This window comes from Lolium rigidum, chromosome 4, assembly GCF_022539505.1.
Source record: "Lolium rigidum isolate FL_2022 chromosome 4, APGP_CSIRO_Lrig_0.1, whole genome shotgun sequence".
Classification (NCBI taxonomy): domain Eukaryota; kingdom Viridiplantae; phylum Streptophyta; class Magnoliopsida; order Poales; family Poaceae; genus Lolium; species Lolium rigidum.
The window spans coordinates 82,315,908-82,328,844 of NC_061511.1; the positions used below are offsets into that span (position 1 = coordinate 82,315,908).

The window sequence follows — 12,937 nt, forward strand, 5'->3', positions numbered from 1 at the left end:
ACATTGTGGATTAGAAGATTGCAATTTAACCGCTTCGTGGTCGGAAGCTACGTGCGCAAGTGTGTGGAGTTCGAATATCTTGCAGGGTTAAGAGCTGTTGCATTGGCTGCAGGGATCAATCGAGAGAGATTGATAGCGTCATCAAGTTATCTTTCACTATATTCATCGACATCACCATCGACTTCATCATCTACCACCTCGCTTATTGAGAAGATCGGGCCACCCCTTATCATATGGTGGGAGTTCCTAGGTGTTTTTTTTAGCGGCGGTGTAGGTGACGTGTAGCGGAGGAGCTAGTGGTGCGAGGTGGTGGTCTTGGCGGTGGTGCGAGGCGGTGGAGGTGCGGCCACGCACGGATTTGGTGGCGGGGACACAAACCTGCCGCTGCTCTAGGGTATGGTGGTTGTGGGTTTCTGGCTGACCAGAGCTGGTGTGCTTGCGACGATCATTGCGACAACGAATGGACATGGAGGCAGGCAGAACCTTGGCAATGCAGGGGTTAGTTCGAGACTGAGATCTCAAGTCGTGCTGGAGAAGGTTGAACTGCATGGTCGCTTACATCCAAGGTGTCGGTGGACCGCAATATTGTGGCTATGACAACGAGGTGTTGTTGCGGCAACGGTGCGAGCCATCATGGACGATGTTGCATGTCCAAAAGGTGGAGAAGGGTGGAGGTGTGCGGCGATACACAGAAGAATTCATCCCCGTCTTTGTTCAGTGCCGATGCGATGGCGCTCGAGGGTGTCATTCCCTTCCTTGGAGGTGGCACCGATGCGTTTCCACATCACCCTCGCTCTAACTTGGGGTTGGTAGTTTTCTTCGAGCGAAAACTAGGTTCGGAGCCAGATCAAACGCGATGGCCACGCCCGACGTTGTTCATCCACTAGGAGCATCGTGTTCGGAGACACTGCTTGGAGGTCCTCTCCTCGAGTGCTCGCTGTTGTCTAAGGTTGATCTTGAGGGACGCAATGTAGGTTGTCAGTGAGTACTACCTTTTTTTAGGATCAACCAAGTCTCGCCATCTACTCTCAAATGAGCTTAGGTGTTGAGTTCATACTATGCTTGGTTTTAATTTGCACAAGAGTTGTAGTTGTCTTGTACATGTTCTATGCTTTGGATACTCTCGAAAAAAAAGTGTATAGTGTATGTGCGTGCACTAACGAACTCTGCGTTTCGCGATGGTCTGTGCTCTTAATTCCCCCCAGGTGAGGTGAACGGTGAGGGCTACGAATGCGGATCTATAATGAGAAACCCCAGGATTAATCTACTGAACTAATTCTTCCGCCGCGCCGCACATGGCCTCCACCTCGGCGGCGCCGGCGCCGGCGCCGGAGAAGTACGTGCCCAAGAGCATCCTCATCACCGGCGCGGCGGGGTTCATCGCGTCTCACGTCGCCAACCGCCTCGTCCGCGACCACCCGTCGTACCGCGTCCTCGCCCTCGACAAGCTCGACTACTGCGCCAGCCTCAGCAACCTCGCCCCGGCCCTCGCCTCCCCCAACTTCCGCTTCGTCCGCGGCGACGTCGCCTCCGCCGACCTCGTCCTCCACCTCCTCCTCGGCGAGCGCGTCGACACCGTCATGCACTTCGCCGCGCAGACCCACGTCGACAACTCCTTCGGCAACTCCCTCGAGTTCACCAAGAACAACGTCATCGCCACCCACGTCCTCCTCGAGGCCTGCCGCCGCGCCGGCCCGGGCGCCGTGCGCCGCTTCGTCCACGTCAGCACCGACGAGGTCTACGGCGAGACGGACAGCGACGCCGCCGTGGGGAACCACGAGGCCTCGCAGCTGCTCCCCACCAACCCCTACTCCGCCACCAAGGCCGCCGCCGAGATGCTCGTCATGGCCTACGCGCGCTCCTACGGCCTCCCGGCCATCACCACGCGCGGCAACAACGTCTACGGCCCGCAGCAGTTCCCGGAGAAGCTCGTCCCCAAGTTCATCCTCCTCGCCATGCGCGGCGGGCCCCTCCCCGTCCACGGCGACGGCTCCCACGCCCGGAGCTACCTCTACTGCGAGGACGTAGCCGAGGCGTTCGACGTTGTGCTTCACCGGGGCCAGATTGGAAGCGTCTACAACATCGGCACCACCAGGGAGCGCCGTGTCATCGACGTCGCGCGCCACATCTGCGGGATGTTCGGCCTCAACCCTGCCGAGGCTATCCGGACCGTGAGCGACCGGCCCTTCAACGACCACAGATACTTCATCGACGACCAGAAGCTCAAGGCGCTCGGGTGGTCGGAGCGCACGCCGTGGGAGGTGGGGATCAAGAAGACGGCGGACTGGTACATCAAACACGGCAACGAATGGTGGGGCGATGTGTCCGGCGCGCTCTTGCCGCACCCGAGGATGCTCACGCCGCAGCAAAGCTTCGACTCGGCCTCCATGACAAACTTTGATTTCAATTAGTCGATCAATACTCCATTTAACTAGGTATGTGCTTAATACTTGTTGCATCCTTGTATTGTTATCAACTACTATATCCAGGTTCAGTTGCAGCGAAATGGCACTTATGTATCTAATGATTCATGAATGAAATTTATAGAAAATACGTACTCCACCGACTTTGCATCCATTTACACAGGTAGATATAGATAAATTTATGCGAAGAAGTATCAGCTGGGTTGCACGGAATGAAGTAGTATCATCACACATTAACAGTAGATACAGATACATTGCATTGGTGGCGTCAAGCCTTAATTATGGGATAAAGTAGATTTTGGGTGTATAGAAATACACTCATTCATGGGAAGTTCTAGTAATATATATAATTTCACAGCTATATAGCTTCAATTTTACTTGAAGGCACATGGTAGAGATAGTTGTGTGCAGATCCATTGTTCACCTTTCAACTGCAATTCAGATAAGAGGAGTAAAGCATTACAATAGAGATATTTAGTTAAAATGTACTGTCTTGTCAAGAGAGCACTTCAACATTATTCTTTGTATGAATTAATGAACATGTGATTGTTTCGAAGAGTTGAGAAAATTCTCGTCAAATTTGCACTAAATGTGACATAATTAATAGATAATAGTGCTACCTACAAAATTGAATTCTCAAATCTATTTGTTATTGAAGAAACAAGTGCAGAATCACTGGAAATCAAATTTGCACTAAGTGTGACATAATTAGTAGATAATACTTCTACCTACAAATTTGAATTCTGAAATCTATTTGTTATTGAAGAAACATATGCAAAATCATTCGAAATAATCAAGAGAGTAAAGAACAACACAGATTGGTAATGCACTACGTAACTGGAGCTCTGTTTCTTTAATCCTGTTTCTAGTCCTAACAGACATAAATTTTATAGAATGCCATCTATCAATTTACGAACTTTACCTCTTTTTACAATTTTTATGTTTTAAATTATTTACATGCATTTCGAAACATCAAGGATGAATTTAACTGAGTATTTATATGTAGATCCGACTCTAATATTCGTTTCTGAACTAGTGTACATATAAATATACTGCATAGAAGAAGAATTTACCTGTGTTGAAAGCTTTTCGATCCTCCTGCTGCTGGTAGTACTGAGGCTGCTGCATGATGTTGAACTGCAGGAAGGTTCTGATATTTTGCTCGTACTCAGTCGACGTGGAAGCCGCCCCCATCATGTTCAATGTCTGCTGTTGCCCCCTTTCATTCTCAGCTACCTGCATTGATTAGTGAATGACCTAGAGTTTCAGTAAGTTATATACAGTGTAGATCTTTTATGTAGAGGTCACATGCATTTTTCTTCAGTGATGAAGATATACTACTTACTTTGTTCCTCAAGTACAAGTTGTCATTCTGCAGCTCCATTTCCTGAAAAGGACTCATCTTGTAACTTAAGTATTTTGATGCCAAAAAAAAGAGGAAAAAATAGCAAGAAAATGATGCTATTGTTTTGATGTATTACCCTTCTCTGCATGTACTCAATTTCAGCACAGAGCAATTCATTCTGCAGGTAATGTAAAGCTCAGTAGTTAGAGAAACAAAATATTTATTTTCAACCTAATCAAGCATGGATGTGCTTGTAGGAAACTGAACCTTTCTTGCCCTGATCTTTCCTAGGCCTTTATCCAGTCTTCCCTCCAGCTGCTTCAGGTCTCTGTGGCTCATGGTGGCCATAGAATCGCCTATCAGGGTCCTAAAGAATCAATGTATGTACGAGTCAATTTTAAAATTAAATAGATCTTCCTTCATGAGTTGAATTGACAAAGAGCTAAGTTGATGGAATACTAAACCTGTTGGAGTTCTGCAAGTTGGTTATCTGCTGTCTCAGCTTGGCAGACTCCTGCTGGTAGTGCTGCGAGTTTGTAATTTGAGTTCATTTATAAATATTTCAGATATTGGCATTGGTGGATGACTAATGAATACTCCCGTTTCCAGTTGAAATTTGCTTAATATGAATTTCCATTCATCCATATTAATTTATTGCATATGTTTTTAGAAAGAATTTCTGGTATAAGAACATACTTTTCGAATTGAACATTGCTTTCTTTCGCAAAAGAGGCACAATTTTACAATCTATGTTAGTTATTTTATGCAAAAACAAAATAGGAAACTGCGGAATACTTTTTCAGCACATTGTTTCAGAATAATAAAGTAACCCCAAAGTGGTTACAATCACACATGCTGGGACGTCTCCATGACTCCATGCAACATAAATCACCTCTTGATCCTACCGATGCTAGAAATTAACAACAATTTGCATACCGAAACAACTAAATTTAGACAAAACAACCTGGAACGAAACATAGATTATGAGCCGTCCCATAACACGACAGCGTGTGGTACTACTTAGAAACCCAAGTAACCAGTAATACGAACACATTTATAGCCATGTAGGAGTAGGACTGTTGTCCCTAGACTTACGTCGACAATTAATGATGGTTGAAAAATTCATACGATATTACATTATCATATGCACTTCTACGCAAACAATAAATATTAAATGATTGCGCAATGTCTCATTCCAATATGCACACACAAGTCCACCTCAACAATATTGGTATTCAAGTGCATCTTGCAAGCATGTCCCATATTTAGTTTTATGAGACTACAAATATTCTTGACACACAGGTACATACTCTTTAATCTAAGAAAATAGTTCATAGTACATAGCAACATCTGTGCATACGCCTACAGGATCTACCTCTGACGGTCTGACCAAATCTAAACCAGAGAATTAGTTAAGCAGTGTACGGAGGAACATATATATCAATATCATTAACTAGGAAAAGAATTGGTTATATTTGTTTCTTACTTCCTCTGTTTCATAATACATATAAGATGTTTTGGTAGGCAAGGCGCGGTGGTAGTATTTTGTAATGCAGTTTTTTTTATTTCATGTCCAAGATATGCATGCGATTGCCTCTTAGAATCATGCATAAGATTGTCCAGCGGACAACTAAAAATATATGATCTGCTGGTCCAAACAGGGTCTCTTTGGATTTAGTCTCACTGGAGTTCCCATTGTGTAATAACCATAAGTTTCCTTGTGACCAGGATGTCCAATCTGAAGATTTTGGTCAGAGGATTCATATTTGACACCGGAGCACAGTTAGATAGAATGTTGCCTACGGTTTCCGTAGACTAGGACAGCATGAAATCTAGGAGGCAGGGTCTATAAATACTTTCTGTTGACTTGCTGAGTGACATATGATGTTACCTGGGCATTGATCTCTGCAACTGTACCAGCATTGGAGGTGTCACTCGTCGTCTTCTTGTACCTCTCAATGGTTGCCTTCACACTGCATTTGGGTACCCTGAGGTTAGAACACTGTACACGTATGCATTTGAACCTCCTATTAGCAAATACCACATTGATTAGCTGTAGGTGATAGTACTAATTAATCCAGTTCTTACGAAACGGGATTATATTATAGGCAAAATTTAGAAACCAAATATTTAAGAATATAAAGGTGGATCAGGGAGGATAGTGATAAAAATAAATTCTGCTACACTTACATATAATTCTCACACATGAGGATAGTTTGGACTATTGGTTGTTAAGATTCAAGACCATGAATTTAGTTAATTATTGCTACATCCACAGCCACATATACATATAGTTCTCACATATTCACTGACCTAAACAAGGTCAAAATACCAAAAATAGACCAAGCTAGTCAATTACATTTGTGTCTTACTTTACTGACAATGTATAGAAAGTTACGCTGTTCTGTTGAACAAGAACAGTGTGAAATCCACAACACAAGCATCACATGCCATGCTGGACAAAGGGGTGTGCTATCACAACACTCCGTGGGCTAGTAGCTCAACAGTATGGTCGCTCTTTACCGAGGTCCTTTTCTATATGAACAGGACTTGGGGGTACAGTATTCAGCTAACCATCCTTATATTGCATTTGACTCTAGAATTACACCAATTGTGCTTGTATTCTATGTTACTGAATCCAGCAGTCACTTTCATGTTAATTCTCCAATATAGCTATGCATGCTGACATGGTATTTTTTTCCGAGAAGTGTTGCTCACATAACATTTAAGGAAAGATTTCAACATCTGGTTTTAGACATGCCCTGATTTGACATGCAATATTTTTCTTTGAACGCAGTGGCCCTGATGTGACTCTTATTTAAAACTCCCAAGTCTGGATACAGATATTTGGAGGAAATTATGAAATCCAGATAGAATAAACGATGGCAGTACTAGACAGAAGACACTGAATTACCTAGTTTGATATCAAACCTGTCAAAAATACCTAGATTGATATCAAGACATAAAATACATTCATTTATTAGACTGGTCTTTTTTAACTGACAACATTTCATGCGATCAATGGTTATATGCAAGCTAGCGTTAATGTGGGAATGTTTAGAACTTTGAATTCAAAATAAAAGTGCCAACATTACTGTAAGAAAATGATTAGTGGTGCTAAAGGAATAAAAATATAACCGCATAAGTTCTAAAAAATGGAAGAGTTTATGCAGTTGTCTGGACCAGTTCATCCTTAATCGATGGTTGTATTACTTTATTATTTATTTTGATTGAAGGAATCACTAGATTTACAATATTGAAACATTGACATTAGCTAGCCAGGTGGTGGTCTGCACCAACATCTTCAGTACTTGGCTAAATTTTGTACTGGTGGATATCTTACAGATGTCAACAACTCTACATACGTATGTAAGAGTGGTGTGAAGCATTCTATCTTGGACCTCCATTGCTTGAAATTTCATATAGTCCCCATTGAAGTCATGAACAGTTTTCACATTAATTAATAATTATTTCACACAAGCTAATTACTAGTCTCATCCGGAAAGACTGTGACAAGGTATTTTGTTACTCCATGTATTAATGCATCAGCTAGTGTGTTCTAAGAATGAGAATTTGAAAAGCATGTTCAGTTGTTTACTGCAAAAAAGGGGACAATTCAGGTCATTATGGAATCAGTCAGGACTCTCGAGCTACAAAATGCAGGAAAAGTTTGATACCCTTCAAAATGACAAAACTATTCACCGAAAAAGGAAATTTCTTCAAAATAAAAATCTTGTAGGTCAAGAACAAATTTCAAACAAATTTGTTTTGCCGTAGTAAATCCGAATGTATGCAATAAGTGGAGAAGACTCTCTGCACCGATAACTCGGCATGAAGATTTTGGAGTCATTTTCTTCAAGATCTGCTGAGAGCAACAATGCTTTCATCTTAGGCGGAAAAAAAAGCATGCCAATTATCAAATGGTGCTGCGGGAAGCACAACCATTTCTATGGAACACAGGCAGACAAGATCCATTGGCCAAATCTTACTCCATCCCTCTGTCCATCCATCACTCTATAGCACCATATGAAATCACAAGTATACCACACAAAATAAAACACCGAGAAACCGTCGTGTCACCCAATTTCCTCTCCAAGGCCCAACACTTAACAGAACGCTTCAAAGACCATCATTACGACTACACGCTGCTGGAGCCGCCACCACCACCATCTGCCACCGACGAGATGGAGCGAATGTCACATCGCCATTGTATCGCGTATGTATAATAATGCAGAACCACTGTTGACAAGGACGCGCACTGTTCACGGAGATTTTCTCTCACCGCTGGACGGAACCTTAGCATCGTCGAGCAGGCCATTGGCTGCTCGCGCCATGATTGGCTGCGAGCAGATCAACAGAGAGTGCAAGCTATTACCCGGTGTTTATTGGGGGAGAACCAGGGCCAGTCCAGACTCCAGAGTCTCCTCTTTTACCCACTGGGTTCTGCAGACCATTTTACCAGCCTGATCCCTCTCTCTCTCCGCTGCTGTACCCAATGCAACCTACGTACACTGGCTTGGCTCCGTACATAGGCAGCCTTCACATCACTGTACATACACAAACCACTAGGGAGGGGTTGTCACTTGTCACGAGGATTCAGGATTACTACGTGTCACTCAGCGTACGTAGATATGCTTCAAGTAGTAGAGCCGTTTGTTCCGAATTAGGTCTAAACTAAAGTCTGGAGTAACTCATGCATGCGACGAATACACATCGAATTTCGTAGTTTGAATTAAGTATTTTATTCGGACAGAGGAAATGTCTTAAAGGAAACCCTGACCATTTTTACTTGACCACACATTGCCGTGTGAATTTATGCACCCATATAAATCCTTTCTCTGTTCCCAATTAGGTCTAAACTGAAGTTTAGAGAAACGCATGCGTCGAATAGACAGCGGATTTCGTAGTTTGAATCAAATATTTTACTCAAACATAGAAAATTAATGTCTCCAGGGAAAATCCATGACATTTTTACGGTTTGATGGTCCAAGATTGAAGCACGAATTTATGAATGTATATATCCATTCTCCAGTGACAATTTTTTAAATTACACCTTATATTTAATAACAGTTAACTTCTTTTCCTTCAAAAACACACATGAGATAACAATTACCTTGTCTAGCATTTTTATTTGAGCCTATAATTTTTTGTAGTAATAAGAAATTAAAGTCCATGATTATTAGTATGAGCATTTTTCTAGCAATATTCCTGATCCTTCTATATACAAGCACAAATAAATATTCATTTGTACTACTTCTGGAGGGATACTGCATATATATAGGATGGTACCATGCGGCCAGCACTTCTCAGTGTCTAGATATTGTTAAATATGTAATACATGAAAGGCAGAAATGTATGCGCAAAACCACAAATCAGTTTAAAGAGGTGCCATATTGCCATGTAATTTGATGCCGTCTCTTCCTATTTCACAGCATGAAAAATTGCAAATGTAAAAAATGCTAATAAGAGTTGTAATTTTTATATAAACAAACACTTCAGGTATATTAGAAATCAGAGACTAATGAAGCAGCAAAGAAAGTAGAGGAAAAAGAAAGCTATCTATACGATCGATCCAGTGCGCTCTTTTCTTCTTTACTGCTGCGGTGCTGGCTTGGGTGTTTTGGCGCCTCATGAAAAGTACAGAGCTGCTGCCAGAAGGCAGGGGCCCAGAGGTCTCGTGATGAGCGTTGGTTAAGTGAAAGGACGCCACACATGGCTCTCTAATGAGGAGAGAAGTGCAGCTGCCACCACACGCTCAGACCAACAGTATCGTCTACAGCGCGAGGAGACAGAGACAGAGGGATGGGGGCACATGGGATGGAACCCTAACCCTAACCCACCATTGGCCGGGAACACAAGGAGATGATGCAAAAGAAGCAACATGACATGGTGTTACTTTTACCTCTCTCTCTCTCTCTCTCTCTCTCTCTCTCTCTCTCTCTCTAGCATACACAGAATCTTGCATAAAGTTACCAAGTTACTACAGTTATACCAAGCCCTAAGAAAGAGAGAAAAGGTGGTAGCAGATCTGCCTCGACACACAATTGATCTAGCCAATAAAAGTTGGAAGAATTGAAGAAGAGACCACAAAATAAATGAGATGGATTCTTGTATCTTGTGTGAAAACATAGATATATATGTTGCTGCCTTGCTGGAATAAATATACCATGAGGTATATATGAGGGATCTAAGCTTCACCTTCCCATCCCTCCCCCCCACACGCACCACAGAGAGAAAGAAGGGAAAGAACATAAATGGAGCAAGAAAAGAAGAGGACCACCAAGCCCCAAGCAAACACAGACACCCATTACACACAAGAAGAGCTCAGAGGCATGTACACATGCTTCACAAGGCATACACTGTGCTGAATCTACCCACACATCTAGCTCACCTCACCCAAACGCTAACGAAACCAGCAACGGAAACATCAGCACACACACGCAGAGATGCAAGCTGCTACCACACGCACGCGCGCACACAAGGAAGAAGAAGAAGCTGTTGCGATTTCTGCTTCGGCACTCCTCCGGAAGGAAGCACCGAAATGAACAAGACAGTTAATTAACCGAAGGAGTATAGCAAGAAAGATGCAGCTCCCCCTTTCCCCTTCTTTCCACCCCCAAACGAGAACCAAAAAGGTTGGAGGTAGCCAGCTCCAATTCGGGCAAGATCACATGAACATACGGCATGTATGCACGCGTTTGTTTGCGGGAGAGAAAAAAAAATACGGCACCTGTTATTGGAGTACTCGTAGAGGCGGCCGCGGCTGGAGAAGACGATGAGCGCCACCTCGGCGTCGCAGAGCACGGACAGCTCGTACGCCTTCTTCAGGAGCCCGTTGCGGCGCTTGCAGAAGGTCACCTGCCGGTTCGTCGTGTTCTCGATGCGCTTGATCTCGATCCTCCCTCTCCCCATCTTCTCTGCAGCCTCCGCCGAGCCTGAGCCTGAGCCTGACCCCGGCGACACCGACTCCTTCACCTTGGAGTTGGAGCGAAGAAAAAATTCAGTGAGCACCCGATCGACAGCAATATATATCAACACAGATCAAGAATTGCAAGCAAGGAAGATGTCGATCAATACCAACAAAGATATCGATCACTGGAGTATTATTATTGGAAGATCGATGGATCTAAAGCTAATCAAAAAAATCGAACAAGCGTGGAAGAGAGAGCATGCTCGAGCTGGTCTTTTAATATACACGGTTCCCTCGCGCGAGCTGCCACTTCTTGGGCCATTCGTTGGAACCGCGTAGAAAAGTTGAGGCTACAATCTCTCTTATGAGATTGCTTCGTTAGAGGGTAAACATCCCTAGCCCCGAATCTCACCCTCTTCTTGCACATCTAGCTATTTCCCCCACCCAGCAGTAGCCATGATTCTATTCTACGGCCAGCTAGATACGCATCCAAATCTTCACCTTTTGGAAAACGGAGACTTAAAGAAGAAGATAGTTTCAGAGGAAGATGCAATTACCATTAGGCCTGCGGATGGCGTAGCCAGCTGCTCCTCGAGTATTTGCATGCTTGTTTCTGTGGGAGCTAGAGAGAAAGAGATGGATATACGGCCGGGGAGAGATGAGGAGGAGGAGAAATGAGGGAGAGGAGTGTGTTTAAAGGAGAAAGGTAGGAGCAGGGTGGGGAGGCGATGGTATAGTGGCAGCTGTGGCCCTTGGTGTTTCTTCCTCCTGGACTCTTCTCGATTTCCTTTCCCCTCTGGGTATCTCCTTTCATTTTTTTTGTGGTGTTGGTTCTGTGAAATGTCAGAACTGTGTTAAATTGTTTACCATGACGTGCGCCTTAACTAGTTTGGAACCTGGGAAGCTTTCCCATAAGTATGTTGTAAGATATATAGATGAAAACTGTTGGGGAAACTTGAGACTTTCTTGATTTGTTCCTAGCAGTTTTAGTTCAACCGAAGTTGGCAGAGAGATGTTACTTGCTAAAAGAAAATTAGCTAGAAACATCCAAGCTAGATACTATACTTCTTATTTCCAAACAATTCACTTGTGACTTTGCAGGACTAAGCTAAGTAAATATTCTATCTTTAAGACAAACTGTTATAACATAGCCATCGGATACAGGTGTGCTGTTTTAGAGAAACCATAAACCCACACTTAAGTGGTAATCTGACTATAAACGAGCTTCCAAATTGATTATTTCTCTTATGGCGATGGAAGTGGCGACTTATAATATTTTTTTTTAATTACACCTATTACGTGAATTCAATTTTTTTGAATCTAGAACTCGGTCAGCCAGACGCCAAATCAGCAGACAAGGTGCCGATCGACCAGGTTTGCTTTTTGGTGCTGATCGGCCACTCAAGCAGGTGGGAGCCAATGCAGATGATGGCCACCAGACCGCCGATTAGCGTCTGGTCGGCCAACCGAGTCCTAGATTCGGAAAACTTTGGAATCACGTATTATTTGCAAAAAATGTTTTTAAAAAATTCATATTATTGTTTTAAAAAAATCGCATGGAAGTGAACTTCAAAATCTTTGCCCTGCCCACGAACACACACAATGTTTCATAAGATCATGTGCTCAATTTTAACTTTTAGTCAACTAAAGTAAAAAAAGGAACAAGTTCATATTGTAACATCCAATCTTGTATATTTCATTAGAAATTACAACCAGTCATCCTAGTTGAACGGATGGGTCTCCATGATGTCGCGCATGATACCCTTATCTTCTCCGCTCGATTCATAACTTGAAGAGCCACCCCAAACGTGAGCAACTTGTAATGTCGGCAGTAGGATGGCGACATTTTCATTATTTCATATGTCTTATGACTTGTCCTTGTTTCCCTCTTGTTCCTACCGGCAAAGGTTCTCAAGAACGCGACATCAGTTAGAGCCATCAGATTTGTTCTTGTGGAAGGCGCACAAGTCGTTGGTGTTCACTTCTCGGGCACACCCGAACCTCTCTTTGTTGTGCACGTTCTTACCCCACCCACTTTCACCTATACATGTTCGGGGTTGAGTTCCCCTTGGCCTTTGGGTTGTGATTTTATTGTACCCTGCCAAGATAGTGGCCCGATGGGGGGAGGGTCACGCTTTCGCCTTTTTCGGCCATCACGGCGGTAGAAATGGCCATCTACTTTAGTGAAGATCTTGATCTCTACTGGACCTAGGATTTTACCAAAGTGTATGGCACACCAAATTTGACGTGTGTTTCGAT

At 43.5% G+C, this 12,937-nt stretch overlaps 2 protein-coding genes across 3 annotated transcripts; one reads left to right on the top strand and one right to left on the bottom strand.

The window, feature by feature from the left end:
• Window positions 1–1,295: 1,295 nt before the first annotated feature.
• Window positions 1,296–2,411, top strand: LOC124647306 (trifunctional UDP-glucose 4,6-dehydratase/UDP-4-keto-6-deoxy-D-glucose 3,5-epimerase/UDP-4-keto-L-rhamnose-reductase RHM2-like). The gene has a single exon (XM_047187270.1). The coding sequence runs from the start codon at window positions 1,296–1,298 to the stop codon at window positions 2,409–2,411; it is 1,116 nt and encodes a 371-aa protein (XP_047043226.1).
• Window positions 2,412–2,613: 202 nt separating this feature from the next.
• Window positions 2,614–11,329, bottom strand: LOC124707904 (MADS-box transcription factor 58-like). 2 transcript variants are annotated; one of them, XM_047239595.1, is made up of 9 exons: window positions 11,236–11,329; window positions 10,499–10,743; window positions 5,660–5,741; window positions 4,233–4,294; window positions 4,036–4,135; window positions 3,905–3,946; window positions 3,769–3,810; window positions 3,497–3,659; window positions 2,614–2,854 (listed from the first exon to the last, which is right to left on the bottom strand). In XM_047239595.1, exons 1-9 carry the CDS (start codon window positions 11,281–11,283, stop codon window positions 2,844–2,846), a joined length of 795 nt encoding a protein of 264 aa, XP_047095551.1. In that variant the 5' UTR covers window positions 11,284–11,329; the 3' UTR covers window positions 2,614–2,843. The 2 variants fall into 2 exon arrangements, with proteins under 2 accessions (XP_047095551.1, XP_047095552.1); XM_047239596.1 differs by lacking the exon at window positions 11,236–11,329 and adding an exon at window positions 10,846–10,947.
• Between the last annotated feature and the right edge of the window lie 1,608 nt (window positions 11,330–12,937).